This window comes from Vanacampus margaritifer, chromosome 9 (genome assembly GCF_051991255.1).
Source record: "Vanacampus margaritifer isolate UIUO_Vmar chromosome 9, RoL_Vmar_1.0, whole genome shotgun sequence".
NCBI classification, from domain to species: domain Eukaryota; kingdom Metazoa; phylum Chordata; class Actinopteri; order Syngnathiformes; family Syngnathidae; genus Vanacampus; species Vanacampus margaritifer.
Window position 1 is genome coordinate 4,930,385 of NC_135440.1, and position 20,919 is coordinate 4,951,303.

A 20,919-nucleotide genomic window follows, 5' to 3' on the forward strand; every position below is an offset into this window, starting at 1 on the left:
TTCTACAAGGATTCTGACAATTGAATGCCCCCTGTTGTCATATTTAACAATGAAATAAGATAATATCCACACAATATGATAATATCCACGCACAAGTCCACAGAGCTTAGAATCCGTTTGTCTGTGCATCAATCAAATTCACCAAAATTGGGTTAGACATGACATCTACCTACTGCGACTACTACTGGACATATACTTTAGACCATGGGTGTCAAACACATCAGGTCGGATCAGGCCCGCAAAGGTTTTTAACTAATTAGCTCCCCCAAAAACTTATAAATACATTCTATTTTTTCTTATCTTATGTTTTTTTTATGCTAGAGCATACAGAAGGTTTTGATGCATCCACTGAACTGAAGAGTACGCTTGAAGCAACAGTAGTTATTACAAAAACGGCCAGCAGGTAGCAGTAGCGTATAAGAGATCAACCATGTTGCAACAAGCTCTTTTCCCCAGTGTTTTGAACATATTTGTGAATGATGATGAAACTTAGCTATATTCTAATGCTTATTGCTGCAAAACTGAAACAGATGAAAGAAGAGAGTCTAATCTTTCTTTTGCTAGGTTCCATGTTTTTATAGCAATAGAACACAATATTCTGTGGACCTTGCAAAATCAGTCAAAATCCAGTAAAACAGCCAGGAGCGAAAGGGTTGCTTCAGTGAAAATGGCTGGGAGTGAATGAATTCTTCTGCGAGAATGACTTATAACCGCAAGATGAGTTACGGTTTGTTGAAAATTTATTTTTTTAAATAAAATCTTAGACCGATATAAACGTGTTAAATACGACACAAATTCAATAAATGCTAACATAAACACATATGACAACGATTAACGCCCTTAGTGAATAACTTCATTAACTGCGCCACATAATGCATTCTGGCAACAATAGGCCTACATATGAGCTTGGGGGTGAGGGGGCTTTGGAGGGGCGGGGTACAAAATACCAATCCATCCAACTTTTTTACTAACTGTGCATGACCCACCTAGTTCTGGGTTAAATTGAGAACGACTGGTTTAGATGACTTTCTACCACCAAATTGTCACATACGGAAATGCGCCTGGCACATGTCAACCATCGCTACTCAGGAATGCCCACCTTGGCGCAGAATGGTCTGCCAATCCCAAACAGGCGCAGCGCAGCGAGGCTTTATGCAACGTCTATGAAAATACAGCCCATTAGATAGATAGATAGATAGATAGATAGATAGATAGATAGATAGATAGATAGATAGATAGATAGATAGATAGATAGATAGATAGATAGATAGATAGATAGATAGATAGATAAAGAAAGAAAGAAAGAAAACAAGGTAACAAGTGTTGTGAACCTACACACCCTGGAAAGTCATCACCACTAGGCCAGTGGCCCTCCAGGGAAAAGGAAGGAAGAGCCAAAGAGGAGGCGGATAGAGAAAGAACATGTGGAGAGGTAAAGAAGAGGACAGCAAAGGGACACAGGCAGATGTCCAAGAAGCTATACCTGCAGATTCAATTCCACCTCATCCATCCCCGCTTTCCCCCCTCTTTTCACATTCCTCTGCGCTCCTCTTATCCGTCTCATCCTGTATCCTCCTGTCTCCCTCAGCTCTGATCTTGCTGCCCCCAAAGAGCAGAAAAGGGAAAACGGGAGGAAAGAAGAGTGAGATGGGGCGGGGGCAGCACGTTTGGGATAAGGTATAAGGAAAGGAACCAGAAAATAAAAGTCGAATTTAGGTGGACATCTGTAGCCGTTAAAAAGGCCAGACTATTGCGCCATACTTTCTTTCTTTCTTTTTCTATTTTTATTTTATATAAATGGTTACTAGTTTCCGATATAATATAAATGGTTCCATAGATTTACAATGAGATGTGATGAATGGAATCGGACGTATGCCACCAAAATATAAATAAAATTTACTCTCTGGATACAAAACAATTTATTGACCAACCCAGCACAACACAAAAATATATTCTCAGAAATAAGAAAACCACAACAAGAGTTCCAGCATGTAACCACCATATAATGCCATAAACATGTGACAAAATGTTTTGTGCAAGCGACTCTTAATTATTTTTCAAGAAATTGATATGCCCGTTAAATAACATAGTTTCATATAAAATGCTATGTCACATAAATATACATTTATATTACAGTTTACACAGCTCTTGATGAATACAAATTTGTCTTTCATAGGTTTGGGTGTTTTTGTGATCATGTGCCAAGGGCTCTTTACACTTTGCGAATACAGTAATAAAGTCCCACAATTAAAGGGTCTTCATGGCTTTTATAGGGAGGTCAAAGAGAGTCTTGAAATGCTGTTTTTCCACACTCAAAAAGTTCCTTAAGAGCTCTGGAGGAAAAGTTATACAAAGACACATTTTGTAAAGTTCGTGTAGAAAGTCTGATGAGAAGTGCTTGTAGTACTTGAAGAAATGTCTCAGAAATGTGGCACGTCTGATGAGTCCTCAAGTTACTCTATTCAAAATCAATAAATCACTGAGAGCGTCAAACTTTTCTCCATTCGTCTGTTAACTTCGGATGGCCGTCTTTCTGTCTCTGTCTTTGTTCTGCAAGAGAAAACGACTTTCAGATCATTGTATACCCAAACCAAATACACGATGAAAACAAAGTGGAATCAAACACCGACTTTTTATTACCAGGAATACAGTATATTTTTTTGTTTGTTTAAATATTTAAAATGAAAGGTAACAAGTATTTTAAACGTGAAATTATCAATTTCCTATTTGAATTAGCAACAGGAATGCTATGTCTGCTTCTGTCAAAGAACACACCCACCCACACACACACACACATATTTAAACATGTCTATTTTTACTGTCAAATTAACGTTAATCTGAAATCGTTAATATAAAAAAATTCATTGAAGTAATGTGCAGAAAGAAATATATAAATCATGTTTTCAGTGTCGCAAACAGGGGCCTCAGTTGCTTCCTTTATCCCTCCTGTATCCATTTAAGAGCCCCTGTAGGTCACGGCGGTAGTCAGCTAAAAGGCCTTTAAGGTTAGGACCATGGTCATTTTTCACCTTTGCAGGCTGTTGTTTGTATTATGCAATGGAAAGAGTGATGTGTGATGTCACAAACACAAAAATCTGCTAATTTTAGCATTCCTATATATGTGCATGAATTATGGTTGCCGAAGGATAACAAATTATAATATTCACAAATAAACCAACCCAAACTGTACAACGCTGGTTGTTCGTTGTGAAATAGTGAACACGTATCATTTTTAAATTCAAACGTGATCTTATCTCTCTTTTTTATAATCTATGTTTGACGTAACTTTTTAGTACCCAAATGTAGTGCCAAATCCTCCTCCGGTGAAAGTGTTATGAGTTTATGTGATACGATAAAAGTTGACCTCACATTGTAAAGTGGTTGTTTTTACTGCAGAATTATCTCTTCAAATGAGTAGCAGAGACTTGTGACTTTTAATTGAATGTGATTTCCATCTGACATCATGAGCTGGCATTTGACAGGAGAGTATTTATCTGTGGTATCAGAGCAGCGCACTCTTGATTTCCTGGCTGCTGGACTGCTTCTCTATCTGGCCAGGAAAATAACATCACTTTTTCCCTCCCCCTCACTTCTCGGCTACTATTAAACTTTCAAGTAAGGCCCGAGGGATTTCAGCAAACGGACTACTGAGTGATACGCAACACATCATCCCCGCTTCGTTTATTGTTTTTTCAGGGCTGATGTTTCATAGATTAAGTCACAGCTGACAAAAGATATGCAGCCTTTCATAGACAAGAGAAATAAAATCCTGAGAAACTTCATTTAATTAGGCTCTAAATGCACTGACATGGTAGTAGCAGGGTTAGGACTATCCTCTCTCTCAGGTGAAGCGCGCTTTCTTCTTGGAAGTCGCCCCCTCCGTCTGTCCTCTCCTGACTCCCGTGTGGACCAAGCTTCAATCCCACTCATCAGCCCCAACACCTGTTCCACATTTCCTTCCAGACTGTGCAAAAGGTGTAGGTTTTTGGGAGAAAAAAAATCTGCTTGGCCCACATCAACTGCGTGATAGATATCAGGCCAAAATGAGGGGCTGAGATTATTGGATTAGGGCAGGAATCTGTCCTCACACTCACTAAACTGAGTTGAAATAAACAATTGTTCATTCAGGCAGATGAACAGAGAAAGTCATTATGAGGCTTGCATTATGTTATTGCTGCTTTGTTTACATAATTCTGACACAAATTGTAGAAAGAGAATGTGATTGGTTCAGCCTTTGGGACGAGAACAATCCTAACCACAGAAGCTGCTTTTGTGTACATTGATCACCAGCAAAGACAGCATTATTGTCCAAAATGGAGGACTGCGGTTTTGGTTACACAATGAAACATTTGCCAAGTGAACCATGAGAAGATTTAATAATATTACAGTGATTAATGGACTAAAGGAACATTAAACCATAGTAATATTGTTGCCTAAACCACACAGCTCAAAAATACAATTGTATTTTGTTAAGTAATATTTTTGGTCAGTTGGTATAATTTAAGAATAATTCGCTGCCTGTGTTTTTCTTATGTTATGCTATTTTAAATCCTCATTATTGGTCAAGGTATTTGTTGAATCAATGTGACCTTATATATTATGTCATATATGGAGTACAGACACTCACTCAACTTGTTTGAACAAAATTGTAAGCAATCGGTTCATTGTTAAAATACCATTAATGTTGTTTTTGTCAACTAGTATTGCGTATTATTTAGGTAACACTATCGCCATGATTTAATGTTCCTTTATTTAATTAATCACACTAATCTTGAATTTTAAAGGAGTAAACTTAAAAAAAAGCTGAAAAAAATACTTAACATTTCATTTTTTTATGCTGTATCAAAAGACAACAGACAAAACTACATATTATGTTATATCCTATCATATCGTATTAAATTTACATGGTAGAAATAAATAAATACTGGATCACCCTTCAATCATCATAGTCATATGCATGTGGCGACATGGCTCAGTGGAGAGTGGTCATCGCCCATCCGTGAGGTGGGTTCGATCCTCACCCCTCGTGACCATGTCGAAATGTCCTTGAGCAAGACACTAAACTTCAATTTCTCCCAGTGGACCTGGCAGCACCTTGCATGGCAGCAGCCGACCACTGGTGTATGAGTGTGTGTTATTATAGTTTTGGAATTTTCCTTTTAGTTAGTTTTTATTTCGTTTAAAAAAAATTTTTTTTTTAAATTTAGTTAGGTTTCAGAGTGGTTCTGTTAGTTTTTATTAATTTTAGTTATTTAAAAATCCATAGTTTTAGTTTAGTTTGAGTTAGTTTGAGTATTAGTTTTTGTTTAGATTTTTTTATTGTTATTTTTATGTACTGTATTACTTGTGTGCAATATTTAACAAACACCCTGCTAAAATGAAAAAAGTAACACTTTTCTTACCTAGCGTTGCATTTTTGCTGAGTTAAATAAAAAAGTAGGTGAGCCGAGCCGTTGGAGCCATAAGTCAAGCACGCAAAATTTTTGCCTAGGAGTGATGTCATCCGAAGATGCTTTTCTATTGGCTGCTGCTAGATGACGTCACTTCTGTGTGATAATCTTTCAAACGTCCTTATTCCGGTTAATATTGAAATAAATCACATTTAAAATCAACCCCAAAGGCTGATGCATTAAATTAATTACCAAAGGCTAAAACTATAATTATAGTTGGTTTTAATTTGTTTTTGTCTAAAAAAATGTAATTTAAAAATTTTGTTTTTATTTTATTTAACGAAATTGCTTTTGGTATTTTAGTTTTAGTGTTTACACTAAGAGTGTGAATGTGAGGTTTCAATTGTAAAGCGCTTTGGGCAACATATGGTGTAGTTAAAGCGCTATATTAAAAAAAGTCAATTTACCATATATATATATATATATATATATATATATATATATATATATATATATATATATATATATATATATATATATATATATATATATATATATATATATATATATACACCCAAAAAGTAGCTAGCCTGATAAAGGATTCAATTACTTCACCATCAACCAAAATGACAACATTTTAGGTAGTCATCCATTGACTGTGGAAAGTCGGCATACAAACCATACGGTCCTACAATTTGTATAATTAGGAATTTACTTGTGACCGCCATCACCTGCACTCATGCCGCTCTGGGTGCTGAGCGACAGTGCCACAGCTGCGGGTGGGGGTGGAGGGAAGTCAAGCTGGTGTGTGACTAGTTCAGTCAAAATAGGGGGTGGGGGGTTGAGGGGGACTTTAAGGCTGACTGGGTAGTCAAAACAATCTCCTAAAGATTGATTCCGGCACAGTCGCATGACATCCATCTCTTGCTCACCAAACACGCACACAAGCGTCCCATCGGAGCCATTTGTCCGATACTAATATGATTACCTGATGACGTTTACTTTAGATACGATGTGATGATCTTAGCATATTGTGTGAGTATTCTTGATTTATCAAGGTGAAAGAACTTTGTGTTAACTTTAATGTGAAGACTGTAAACATTTACTTATCAAATACACAATTTAATTTAAATGTTGTTTTCCTGTGAAATTCTATCCAGGTGCTTTTTCTGCAGATTCTCCATGCTCTCGGTCTAGTTCCCTGTGTTAATCCATCCTGTGAAATGCAAACATCTAATTTAGCTCCTGGCAGAAACAAAGAGAGGAATAGCTGGCTGGAAATAATAGTTTCATTGGGTTTCATTCTCTGTAAATCATATATGGAGATTGGTATTCAAGCATGAAATAAAAACTGCTCATATTCCTTCAGTTCGGGGAGTGAGCTATAGTATGCAGTAGATAAATTAGCACTTGGAGTGTCTCATACACGCTGTAATTACATCCAAAAAAGGTCATCCGTTTGACAGCAGATTAGATTAAAGGCTCACATTCAAATAGTGCAGTAAAGTAGACGTTGCAAGTGAAGTAACACACTAACTAGACCTCACTCTGCCATTTTGTGGCTTTGATACATTAGACATGCACTTCACACTCACTGTGGTTTGAAAATAAGCATCTTTATGGCTTTTGAAAATCACTGGGTTAGTGTTCGGCTGCTTAATCCACCGCATGTGCAACCCCACACTTTAATATAGTTTTTATAATTATTCACAAATTAAGATGAGCTCAGTCTGTCAGCCGCTGTCACTATCACTATCATTAGTAGATGTTTTTAAAAATTATATATATATATACATAAATGGCCGTTGGTGTTGATATCAATACATAGATAACCTCTGAATGGCTGCCGTGTTGAACGATTATAAAATATCACTTGTGGCTTGTATAATAGCTGCATGTCTGATGTTTTAACAAACTAATCCGTGTCAAAATCACAGTTATTACAGTATGAACTTTTTTGGAGCCAAACACACGGCTTGCTCTATCTATTCTATATCTAGTCTCCACAGTGTACGTAAGTAGCATGCAAACTGACCCATACAGCATTCATGATGTTTGCTACACCAAAGGGTGCAACAATAATCGAACCAGATTCAACGGTTTGGCACAATGCAGCGTGAAATTCTACTTAAGGTAAGCCATTTGATCTGAAAAGAATAACTATTTCGTAGTTAGAACAATGCGGAAGCAATGCTTCTGCTGATTATAATAACACATTTTGAAATAATTGAATGTTGTACTTTGGACACGGTAGGTGTACATCCTAGGTCTCAAACTCAGGTCCTTGAGGGCTGCAGTCCTGCATGTTTTAGAGGTTACCATCCTCTAACACAGATTAATCAAATGATTAGGATTGTTATGTTTCTGCAGATATTGCTGATCTTTTGAATCAGGGGTGTTGGAGGAGGGAAACTTCTAAAATACAGGACTGCAGCCTTGGAGGACCGCGGTTTGAAATATATGGTGTAGATAAAGCGGTGTATAAGTCTTCTCCATTTACTATTCAGCTCGAATTTTATTTATTTCCTTGAAAATACATATTTTTTTACGGAATACGTTGTATGAAGTTACGAATCCAATCGGAATTTGTTGAGTGCAATTTGGAGAAATTCCTTCTCGTCACATATCAGTGACAATGAGAATTTTAACATACATTTTTCTTCCAAATAGAAGCATATAGACTAAGATTAAGTATACATTTTCCAGATGTTGGAAAGCTTAGCAATATACTGTGTCATTGTCTTGAAATGAAACTGAGTTTTTGTATTTGGGATAGGGTGGCCATACGGACCCTGCCTCTGTTGCATGTTGCCAGTCGCCATGCACACTCCCTTCCCCCGTCAATGAACATCAACCTGCCGAAAAGTTTTGATGTTTAGATTAAAATAATTAACTTTTTTTCCCCTAGCTGCATGTAGTTTTGTTTGGAGGTTATGCGTGGACGACCGCTTCCCCCTTGAGACCGAATGACAGCAAAACGATAGTTTTACTAATAGATTTTGTTAGTTATATGACCCAGCTTCATCTGTTGCTGTTAAATTGGGCTTTAACTGCTTCCATCTGTGCTGAGAACATACAGACAGGTCCACGCATGACGACATTGAGTCACACACGCTGATCAAGGCGAACACACACACACACACACACACACGCCAGTCGTGGGCAAGAATATATGTGAAAATTGCCCCTCCTATATTAGGCACCTTTGATGCACCTCATTAGCATCAGCTAAAATTAGAGACAAAGTGGCAACGGCAGCAGTATCAGCAAATGAGGGTAATTTAGTTTTCATCTATGACCGTGAAATGTCTACTTTCATGCACACAAGTGATGTCATACTTTTTTCCACCCAAAACAGACTAATAACCAAATGACTGTAAAAACCACAGTCATTAGTGTGCTCCTAAAAGTGCTATCCATGCAGTTAGGCTCTCATCGACGCATGCTCCATTTGGCCTCCATAAAGTGGAGTTTGGGCACACACAAAAAACTGTCCAAACTGTAGGACAAATGGCAGGCTGATTATCCCACTGAGTCTGTGGCTATTTCTTTCCCTTGTTTTCTCTCCCTCTCCATGTCTGTTTCCACAACTTCCTGCACGCCATTAGTTAGGACGTGTTGAAAGGGCTGTCGTGATGCAGGCCTCCTTAACTGAGCAATCATATAGGGTTTTTTGGATGTCTCGAGAGCAGCAATGAACTGCCTTCTGGCTCTGGAAAAAAAAACGAGGAGACTTGGAATGACATGGTTTTGATCAAGTCTGTTGCGTGCTGCACAGTGTGCCCAATGGCTGCGTGGTTAGGCCTGCATGTGTGTGTATGCAAGGGTGTGAGTGTGAGCGGGGAGGGAGGTTTTTTTATATTTTTTTAACAGAGCACTTTCCAGGCTTCTTTAACGTCACCATCAAAGCTTAACGTCAATGTGTTTCTAATAGCAGCAGCTGAATTAAACACTGACTGTACGGGCCTCAGCGCAGGATAAATCATTTTCAGAACAATTAGCTCATTTGTTGCTCTGCTCTGCACCGACAATGACTTCCAGACTCAGAGAGCAAGTGTGTGGTGTGTGTGTGTGTGTGCCATACAAGCAAGTTACCTACTAAATTTCAGTGGCGGTGTCACCAAATACACACGCATATACATTAACTGTCATGGACAATAGTCACCCTCATTCCCCAAAACGATAGGCCTGATAAAAAAAAACACAAAAAGTCACTTTCCAGCTGTGCTGTCTTTCTGCTCAACCACACACATCAGATGGAGACTTTTGTTGGAGGCCACATGCAATATTTTTTTTTTAACAAATCAGGAACAGTGTACATCACTTTTTTACCACTATCAGTAACAACATCCTTCTGACTAAATGTAAAATATCATAAAATACAAGGCTGCCAAACGTATTGAAGGAGTTGGATTTTTGTCACTTCCATTTCTGAACGTATACAGAAGTTTCTTAAATTATGTTTATGAATTTTGATTAATGGTATGGAAATAAGGATAACATTGTAAGGGGAAAATGCCTGAATGTCAGATTGACTGATTGTCTCAGTGACTTGAAATTTTACTCTTCATGCTTTGGGCCAGAAGAAGTGGCCCAAATGTAAAGGCAATAGGTAAAACAAATGTTGCTCAACTTAAAAAAAAAAAAAAAACTTTTGTATGAGAATGATTAATTCAACTTAGTCACTAATGTGGAATACAGTGACCTACAGCAGGCCTGCAATTTTGGGGGATTTTAAATGAATTTACCTAAAAAAATAATAGAAATGCAGTATTGTAGCCTTTCTTTACTGCTATAGAAGACATTTTAAAACAACTTAAATGTTAATAACAAGGAAAAACAAAAATAAAGCATGCCTTAAGCTTTAGTGACGATGATTAACTGCTTGGAAGGGAAGTTGGCACACATGAAGAATTTCCATTTATAAAAGCAATTATTCACTCATAATGAAAAAAAAATAATAAATAATAATAATAATAATAAAAATAAATCAATAAATAATAATAATAATAAAACTCAAGATGTATGTATGGGGACTTGAAAATGAGTTTTACTGCCAGACAAGGAACATTACTGGTACCTTTTGTGCAAGTATCACAACAAACACTAAAAACTCAACAACCACGTAAACTGACAAAGAGTGCACTCAGTCAGGACACCAAGTTTCATTTTGCCTTCCCAATCGTTTCCCCTGTTACCACCCGCTCCGACTCTACCGTGGAGCCCGCTTCCTCCTTTCACTCTTGGACAAATAGTGGAAGTCCATTTTGGTAGCTATGCGGGCTTTTAATATTTTCATTGCCGAGACATGGGTTAAGATGCAATTGTAAGGTTCATCCATGTTAATTTGCTGTGCTGCATTATAAAGGAGAGCGTGAAATAATGCTGGGACCAAAACCCCAGGGAATTGTTGTCAGCTAAAGAGTCATTAGTGTCAGAAATTACATGCATCAACCTTCAATGTTGTAGTTTGTGACCACATTACTATTCATATGTGTACTTCTTTACTTAAAGAGTCATTTTAACTGACTATCTTAATCTCAAATACGGATGTATGTGATAAAGGGGATTTTGTAATTGTTTTGGGAAATGTAGTTACGGGGTAGGTAATCAGGATCACTTTAATAACTATAACCCCATTATTAGAGACACACAAATATATAATTGATCAACAACACATTGCATTGTTGGATTGATACACTGCAATATGACTGGAAGTGCTTCTATTTTTTTTGCACTTTTAATGTAAAGTAAGATGAAATAATTTCAGAGCTACTAAATTGTGCAGATTTGCACCATTGCAAAAAATAAAAATAGCAAATGTATTTTTAGTTATTAAACAATTTTTTTTAATTAATAGTTTCCTGAAAGCAAAACTCTCACTCTCTTTGATAAATTGGACCAGTTGTGTACTGTAGGTGTATAGTGAGTGTATATGAAAAATGTCTGCAATAATAATAATAATAATAATAATAATAGCTTGGATTTACTGCATCACATCTTTCAAGGGTCCTAATGATTCTATTGAAGTTTGACTGTTTTGTTTTTTGGTTTTGAGAACAGTAAAGAGGAAATTTAGAGAAAAGGGTGAATCTAAATTACCTATAAAAACTATACATCAAATAACATATGAACACATTACACTACTGTCACACACGGCACTGCACCGTTGATTTGCACATGCACTCAAAGCACAGACCTTCTTAAAGTCCAAACGGTTTTCAACTTTCTGACTGCTTTGATTTGAAAATCATAAGATGATACTGTTTGACTCAAAGTCGCTAGGTGGTGGTAATGAGCTTGTATTATTTATTTATTTATTTATTTATTCATACTGCAGCTACTGCTGCTGGGTCGCTTGGGTCACTGCTCTCAGACTAAATGCGAAAAGTAAATAAATAAATTCCTCAATCTGTACATTGTTTTATGGCTATATGTAAAACCCAGCTGTAAAGTTTAGTGATCATTTGTTATGTAGTGTAATCTTGCTAATTAACTAACTTACCAACAAATGACAATCCTCGCACTATATGCCTATCGGAGGTACAAATTACACTGACATCCGTACAGTGGTAGTGGAGGCAAGGCAACTATGCAAAAAATATGTACTGTTACTTCTTAACTGTCTCGTATTTTTAAGTATTCCTATACTTGAGTGTAATAATAGCTGGCACCACTACAGTGCCCTGCATGAACACACAAAATGCATGTCCAGCATACAAAAGGCTAATAGGAAACAGAGAAATGTGGCTGAGGCTGACGCCCTGGAGACACAGAAGTTTGAAAACAGTTTTCTACCCAGCATGCATTTCCAGCTCCATCATGCATCAGCAGTAGTGAGTTGACAGCAGCAGATAGTATTACACAGCTCCTACTGACAGCGCTGACCCCCATGCGGCTGATCGATATGGCGACACGGTGGTGAGGGAGTGAGAGAGGCTCGGGGAATGGGCTTGAGGAAAGAAGTGAAATGGAGACGTGGGTGAGCGGTGGGCACGTGCCAATAAAGAGAAAGCGTGAAAGAGACAGTGGAAGGTTGTAGATCAAGTAATGCAATGCCATTCTTAAGCCAAAATTGGCATCAGAAATTTGTGAAAATGTTTTGGGTTGAGTGGATGGTGCTTTGAAACCTGACAACTAAAATATCAGGGGGAAAAGGGTTTAACAAAATAAAGCAAAGTACAATAGAAGGCCATAGGAAGAGTTATTCACATTATTTTATCCGGTTATCGTAAAAAAAAAGTGTCATCGCCAACGACTGGTACAGTTTTCAGTATTTTTTTTGTTTTTGTTTTCTGTGTTTTTGTTGTTGTTGTTTTAGCAGTAATCGTTTTGACAATTTAGTCTCACAAGACTTTTCAGTTGCCTCAAGGTTAAATGTTCTAATTATTCCTAGATTATTTATAGGAAGTCTAGTGCTCTCCTCTATGGCGTTAACTCTTGTAGGTGTGGAGGAGGGGGAGACACACTGCTGAGATTCAGGTTATCCCTCAGCAAAAGGGTCTCTGGGTTTAGACAGTGAGGAGAGTATTGGCTTTCACATACTGCTAGGCCAAGGGGGGAGTCTGCCAAATGTCAACTCCTTCCTCATAAATCCTGCTAAATGGGCAATGTCCAGATTAGAGAGGCAAAATTGAGTGGACATCACCTCTACATCACTTTCGCTACTGGAGGTGTATATTATTCAAGTAAAATATTTTCAGGTCACTTTTCACCGTAGCCTGTTGCTGACACTGACATCGTTCTCGATCTTATCATCCACTTCATGTTGTGTCTGAATTTGAGTTTAAAATGTTAAACCATATATAGCCTGTATGAGAAAGTATGTGTTAAATATGGAAAATATTGTATCTCTTTTGTACAGATAAGTCCTTGCCAGTCACATTCTTCATGATCTCATGTCAGTCATGACTAAAATGTTCACTTTAAAAAAAAGAAAAAAAAATCATGATCTTTGTTTTGTTGATTTAATTTTAGTTAGAATTTAATTGTCCTGTTTTCCTGGTGTCCGTTGTCATTGTCTGTCTCATTAAGTTTTATTGTGGCCAACTGTGCTCGTCAACCTGGTCCCTTATGTCATCCAATCAGCTCTCTCAGCCACGTGTGTCGTGCCCAGGTGTCTCTTGTTGTCTTGTCAGTTTATTTATTTGTAATTTCCTGCTTTCTTTCAATCCTTGTCGGTTCATTGTCCTGTTCAAGTCATGCTGTTCGTTTGCTGTTTAAATGGAAGTCATGTCACATCTTCTTATTCTTCCTAGTATTTAGTTACCTGACGTGTTATTTTGGACTTTTGTTTATTCAGTATTTAAGTACCATGTTTGCCTTTTTGTTTTGTTTTAAATAAAATTGTCTTTTCAGTGGAAACTTGCATCACTTACATTCCCTTCTTCCTTGCAATTGGGTCCCCAACACACACACAACATATATTCACTGATATGCCCTTTGTTAAACTATGTATCTGTGAGACTTTCTGCTTATCTGATATATTCTTTAACTATGAATCACTTTTGTCAAATGTATGTCCAATAGTTCTAGAAACCACCATGATCTTTCAAGCCACCTGCCTGGTTAAAACGTCATTCCCAAGAGTACAATTATACACCTCAAAAGCAGACTTTTGTCCCTCGGGGCCACTCGGGTTTATACGGGTTCACTGATCTCACATCAGCTTTAAACACCTAAATGACCTGAAACCATTAACTGTTGTGACCATATGCTCAACTTTTCTTAATTTGATTAATTTGCTATTTTTACATCATTTCAAGTGCACTGTACTGTTATTTGGGAATTTGGGGCATTTTGCACTGTATTTATAGAACAGGACAATGACAGTTTCAGCACTTATTGATGCTATATTTAGTTATTTTCCTGCTCACCATTTTTCTCTGGTTGCTGAGGCAGAACGTGCAGATGTGCTTGGGCTGGCCTGACTGGTCAGATCCTCGATTGGGGGAGGAGTTGACGTGGAAGAACGGCGGCGATGGAGCGTGGCAGGGTTGTCCGTCATGAAGCCCCTCGCCCAGGAGCAAAACGTTCCCTAGATGACTGATGTAGCTGCTGGCCAAACGAAGAGTCTCGATCTTTGACAGTTTCCTAGCAATTGAATCAAAGTGACATTTATCACAGTGATTAAGCAAATCATGATGTTGTAATAAAATCAACATATATTTGGAGATTTTGTCAATGTTGCTAACCAGAGGAGTTTGGTTTGTGTACCTGTCTGCAGGCTCAGTTGGAATAAGCGTGCGTAGCGCCGTGAATGCGGTGTTGACGGAATTAGTTCGATCCCGCTCGCGAGCATTGGCCGCTGACCTCTGACGGATTTCAACAGGGGGAGATGAGCCCGGGGGTCCCAGCCTCTCTAGAACAGCTTCGACGGCTGCCGCGCCTGCTCCTCCCATGCACAGCTTTCTCTTCCTGCTCATCTTGATGTGAAAGGCCGAGGAGGACGAGGATGACAGGCGGAAGGCCGCAGAATTGGTGGAGCGCTCCTCTGAGCCTGAGCCTGAGCTGCCATTCTCATCATCATCTTCGGACAGGAGAGCGATATCGCCGTACAAGAAGCGGCCTGCGGGAGACGCCGTGCGTAGCATTGCGAAGGTCATCTTTAAATTAATCCCTGGAGCCTCTTTTTGACAGGTTTGTTTCAATAAATGACTCAGTAGATACCTAACTGGCTAGAAGTGGTTAACCAGGTGAGTAATAGGCTAAATGATTTTGTTTTTTAACTTGTCCCTTGTAGCAGCGGCGTGTCTGGCGAGTGATGCCAAAACTGCAGTGCAACAGGTGGCTGCAGCTTCCAGGATCCTCTTCTAACCTTCACATCCCAACAATCACGAGGTCAATGACTTAAATCCTCTGGAAGAAAGCTTAGTTTTAATGGCACACACTCGTGCGTTGTTGATTTGCCTCAATTTGGTTGCTTCAGTCCCAACTAAAAAAAATGACTCACCGCCTGTGGCAGCAGTTTGTTTCTCTCTCTCTCTCTCTCTCTCTCTCTCGGTCTTTCTCTTTGCCGCTGTGCTCCACGTGTGCCTGCTGTCTGAGTGTTTCCGTCTGCCTCAGGGTTTATAGCCAGTGGGAGGGCCTAAAGACTCCCCTGCTCCTCCTTCCAAGAGGCGCGGGTCCCTCCGCTGCTCTCTAGAAGTAGGCCAGAGAGACCGGAGGCAAGAGGCAAACCATAGGCAGGAGTTTGTTTTGGCTGTACACCAGAAGCTTTCGGGGGGATTCCACCCTTTAACACAAGCTGCATTGCTCTCGTTTGCTCTGCGGCTTTGGTGCCCACTGACACTCATTTATGTCAATGAGTGGATAGACTACTTTGATAAAAAAAAATATGTCTGCGATACAACAGTGATGTGTTCCTTCTGGACAAAGCAAACAGTGGCTAGAAGGAAGACTAATTCAGTAGAAGTTTGCATGTGATAAAAAACATCAACACATACAAATCTACAAAGTGTGTCTATACATATCTACAATCTCAGTCCAGCTCACCATGGTACGGTTTGACGTAGTTAACCAGATTTGCAGCCATTTTCACTGCTGGGTGTGTGCCTTGATTGCTACGCGATACAGTGTAACCCAACATTGATCTCAGCAAAGAGAAACGTGACACCGCAAACAACAGTAGAGGGCATACAGTATTTGGTGAGCTTTCCTTGTGTGGCATGTGGCTGTTTATGAGCGTACAATAAACATAAAAAGAAGTCAAGCTTTATTTGGGGGGGAAAAGCTTGTTGTGTGTTCTTCACATTCTGTTCAATCCATCATTATTTCAAGCCGAACCAGACTGGAATCGTCAATTCTTGTCATTATTTTAACCGCGCTTCTATCATCGCTAAAGTACAGCTGCTATTTTGAGACCGTCAGTGAATTTCAGCAGTCAGTCCTTCACTCCGTCATCATTATTATCATAACTGGTGAGTGGTGAAATAAGGATTTTCAAATGAACAGTCTTTATTAAGTGACGTAACTAGGTCAGATTAAGGATTACAGTTCCTCTTCTTCGGCTCCATCACTTTCTTTCTTCTGTTTTTTTGACAGTTGACAAACAACTTTTGGTGCATTACCACCACCTTCTGAAATGGAGCGTCGGTCTGTCAGCAAAACAGGAGTTTGTCACTTGATAATGACCTGGTTATTGTTAAATACATTGACGGCCAGAAAACCACTTCCGTCAATGCTTAGTTTGTCAGATTTTTGAAGTTACCCATCATTTGTTATTCGTCAAGGAAACGGGTAGTATTGACGAAATGCCCACCTCTGGTTATAAACTAATTAGCGACAGCAGAAACTTAAAATATTGCGTAATGCCCCACAATGAACAGAAGTGCTCATTGTCACCTTGCAAATGTGTTTAGCTTGATAACGATACTCCAAATCACTACACAAAACTGGAACTTGTTTTAAAAAAAAATGTGTTCATCCTCTTTTTTTGACAACAAGTTTGAGTTGTGAAGCAAGAGTTTGCCTTTCCCCGTATCATCTTTTCCTCCCTCGGCCTCCCCCCTCTGTGTTGTTTATGTCTCTGGACAGCAGCAGGCCTGGCGGCCAGCAGCCGCAACACTGGAAGTGGGCCATCAGTCGGGGCTTGTGGCTGAAGCCGGGAACTGGATAATTATCCAGCAATGGCTAGTAAAAGTGGTGATACTAGAAGACTTCTCAATCTGTCTATATACTGTATGTATATTTACTCATTGAGACATTACAATGCAGGGTCTCCAAATTATGCAAAATAGACCAATATTTTAGGTTAAAAGAAAAAGATGAAGACTATTACCGGTAATCTTTTTTTTTTTTTTAATTATTATTATATTATTGAAAGAAAAAACTTTGAAGCACCTCTTTTTCATTGGACACAACAAAATTGTTGCCTTGCTCTTTTTTTTCTTTCTTTTTTTATATTCATTGTCCTGTTCTACTTAAAGTGTATGGAATTTGATCAACCATGACTATACAAGTTATGCCTTATTCCCAGGGAACTGACAGGGCCTTAGGTTTTTTTTTTCTGGTGTTTTAAAGTGTACCGTCCTCAGTAGTCCAGTGCTGAAAGCTCTAAACCCAAGTGTGATTGCTGGTATGCCTCTTTTGTGTCAATTGGCAACAGCAAGTTACTGCCGAAAACGAATAGCACAATGAATAATCTGTCAGAGTTACATAATGTTGCAGTCAGCATTCATCACTCCTGCCTCTCCACTTCCACATGTACAGATTTGATCCCCTGCAGTGTCAGACCTCATGTTTGTGTTAAACCATTGACAATACGGCCCATTTGAATACATCAGTTTGTATCGGAATATTGGCAAAATAATGCTGTAGGCAAATACATACATTAATATGTAATAATCCCTTGACAATGCTATATCGTTATTTATATTTATATTAGGGATAGGCGAGTACATATATGAGTATCGGTATTGGGCCAATACCTGGCCTTATTTCAAACTATGGATACTCAATACCAGTACCGGCCGCTCTTTTGTGGCTGTTTTATGATCATTAACTAAAAATTTGAAAAATAGAAAACTGACATTAAAGAAATCATCCAGCCGGGATAGCCCATTTTTCACTAATAAACTCTCATTCATCCACCCGTTTTCAGATAAATCAGTAAACATCTAATAATAATCATAATTCCAATATATTTAGAAGCTCATGTTATGTCACTAACCAATGTTCATCTTAATCAAGTGGCTTTTAAATGTCATGCAATTTTAAGGAAAAATACTGTTTTGGGATATATACCGTAGTTCTTTCTTTAAAATTATCCGTCATTGTTTTTTGTTTTGTTTTTGGAAATTTTATTTAACAAAAGTATTAGTGGTATCGTTATCGATGACTATTCTAATGTTGCGTACTGTATTGGTCTGAAAAAAAGTCATCGAACATCTTTAATTTATATGGCGGTGTACCTAAACCTACATGGAGGTCAATGTCTACCTTCGGATATGACTAAGCAATGCTGCTAAGGCTTATGCTAAGTTATTTGTGATTAAAAGAATATCTATGCATTTTCTGTAATATTCATAGAAACAGCAAAGCAATTGAAAATTAAACAGCTGTGGGTTTTTTCACAACTATTTTTGGGTGACTACTTTCCCACTGCAAACGTTTTTTTCATCAATTAATTTTAAATCTGTGTAATAGTAATATTTTTTCTTAAATAATTTTGTACATTTTTCTATTAGTACATAATGGATTGGGCACCTTTTGTACTGCTTGGCAAATTATTTTCAGAAAGGACTTTAAGGTGATGTGTACATTAACGGCACATTACTCCGTGATGAAGATCCGTTCATAGTCATTTTCATTGGAAACCTTCATTGCCAATACATTCTGATTTGTGTGTGTGTTTAGTTAGGGTTTTGAAGAAGGTGCCCTTTTAACTATGTTGCCTAAAACACGGCAAGTATGTGATCTGAACTCGATGGGAAAAAATGAGCAAAACTAGTAATAATCACTGCTTACTATGGCTAGATCTTTTCTCCCCATGGAACAAATCAGAGTTGAAGTGGCTTTCATAACCTAGACAGTGTACTCCACAGTCGAGTGGGCGAGGGCAATAAAATACTGAGATATTTGCCAAGTCTGCTCCAACCAAGTCGCTGTGGTCCATCATTACTTCCTCTGATTTGCATCTCCCATGTGTGGGTCTGATCTCGCACAGTATCCAATTCTCCCTGAATTGATGCCTGCAGGCCAGAAAACATAATGCAGACATAGGGGCTTTTCATAACCACACGTGGCAGCATTTTACAAAAGAATGTGGGAAGATTAAATAATTTGATTTACAGCTCGGTAATTGCAACATTTGCATAAAATGACATGACGGGTTGACCCAAGGTCACCTTCGAGGTATTTACTATATATTTTTGGATTTCGGCCAATGAAAAGAGGTGGAGTTTTTAATTCTTTTAAATGGTACCTTTACATTCTGTTGCTTATTGATGAATCAATGACTAGTTAGTGGCTTTTCCTGGCATGTATAAAGTCTGAATAGACTGAATTCGATGGGATTTTAAAAAATTCATTGTATACCAATGAATGTGCCAATTCAAATTAAGACTAAGGCTGTCAAAGTTGAAAGCTTTAAATCCCGAGTTAAAGCTAAATGTAGTGTCCTGTTTTTAATTTTGAAAATCTGGTCATCCGAATCCTAATTTATTATTATTATTATTATTATTATTATTATTATTATTATTGTTGTTAATGTCAGTGAGGTATTTAGTCATAGATTACAAAATAATAAAATTTAAAAAATGGCTAATAATAATAGCTTCCCATCACATAGGACTGTATAGAGATTCTCAATGTTTTGCTACTCCAGTTCTAGGGGCAAAAAATATTCAAAACAACAATATACTGTAATGCATTGCAGACTTACACCCTATATTTTCAAAACAGTACAGCTCTGTACAGCAACATTTGAAGGCAGGTGCTATATATCTTTCTCAAGACTTTGGTTCTGGATCTTATTAGATTGTGCAGGTGTACATAAGGTTGCGGGTACTTGGGCACTAAGTAAGTGCTGAGCTCTTCCAGCAATGCCAGATCAGGGTAACTGTTTGACAGGCTGCAATCACACCATAGAATGCATATTTTCAACATCCAAAACGAATTATGTGAATGCCTTCTTCAAAATCCATACAAAATAAGCACAACATAACAGATGAAAACAAATATTCTGTGCTCATTTTATCATCTAATACGAAGTGAGCGCAGCAAATCCCTAAAAGGTATTTTCACGCATCACCACTCTCGCCATATGATTATATCTCTAAAATAATAATCGTAGTTTATATATCTAGCCATATTTCCCCTTTAAAGGCTCATGCAGCAGCAACAGCACAGTAGTAGAAAACCATCTGAGAGTCATTAGCCTCCTCTCTCTCCTCCTCTCGCTTGATACCCTTCTCGCAGCTCAGACGTATTATTCATTAGTCTGATGAAAAACACCCAACAACATGGCTCACACACACGCCACTATCACCCCCGCAGTCTCAGCCCAGCTGAAAAGTTCTGGCGTGGGACCTGTCGGAACTCGAAAGCAGGCCTGGGCCGGTCCAACACAGTACCACAGAGCAGGCGTCTGGAGGGTGAAAGAGTCTCCAAGGAAGTGAGCAATATATCGCGGTCCTTGGATGCTCGTTTTTAGCCTGACGTGACAGCAGCGGCAGGAGGAGGGAACTGGAGGAAAGAAGATTCGGGACTTGTTATGGTGCCACTGAGCAGACGCCTGGAGAGGGTCATTACCAAAAGTCCAAAAGCATCTGTCTACTTTCCATGGCGGGCACGGAGTGAGTGAGCAGGAAGAAGAATATGAGTAGGAAGGGAAAAAGGGAAAAGGAGATGGGAAGACAGAGGAAGAAAAGAGGGATGGAAGGGAAGGAAGTGAAGGAGGGAGGTAAAGAAAACCAAAGGGAGAGACTTGGCTGCCAATGCTCCAGACTTGATGGGACTTTGCATGAGGAAAAATGGTCGGAAGTGCCGCCACCCCCACCCCAACCTCCCTCCCTCCCTTAACCTGCAC

The 20,919-nt window shown here is 38.6% G+C and overlaps 1 protein-coding gene across 1 annotated transcript; it reads right to left on the reverse strand.

Moving 5' to 3' along the window:
- Positions 1-2,041: 2,041 nt before the first annotated feature.
- LOC144058018 (basic helix-loop-helix transcription factor scleraxis-like) lies at positions 2,042-15,415 on the reverse strand. Its single transcript, XM_077576192.1, has 3 exons — positions 14,607-15,415; positions 14,267-14,483; positions 2,042-2,550 (listed from the first exon to the last, which is right to left on the reverse strand). The coding sequence occupies exons 1-3, from the start codon at positions 14,993-14,995 to the stop codon at positions 2,512-2,514; spliced, it is 645 nt and encodes a 214-aa protein (XP_077432318.1). The 5' UTR covers positions 14,996-15,415; the 3' UTR covers positions 2,042-2,511.
- Positions 15,416-20,919: the final 5,504 nt, after the last annotated feature.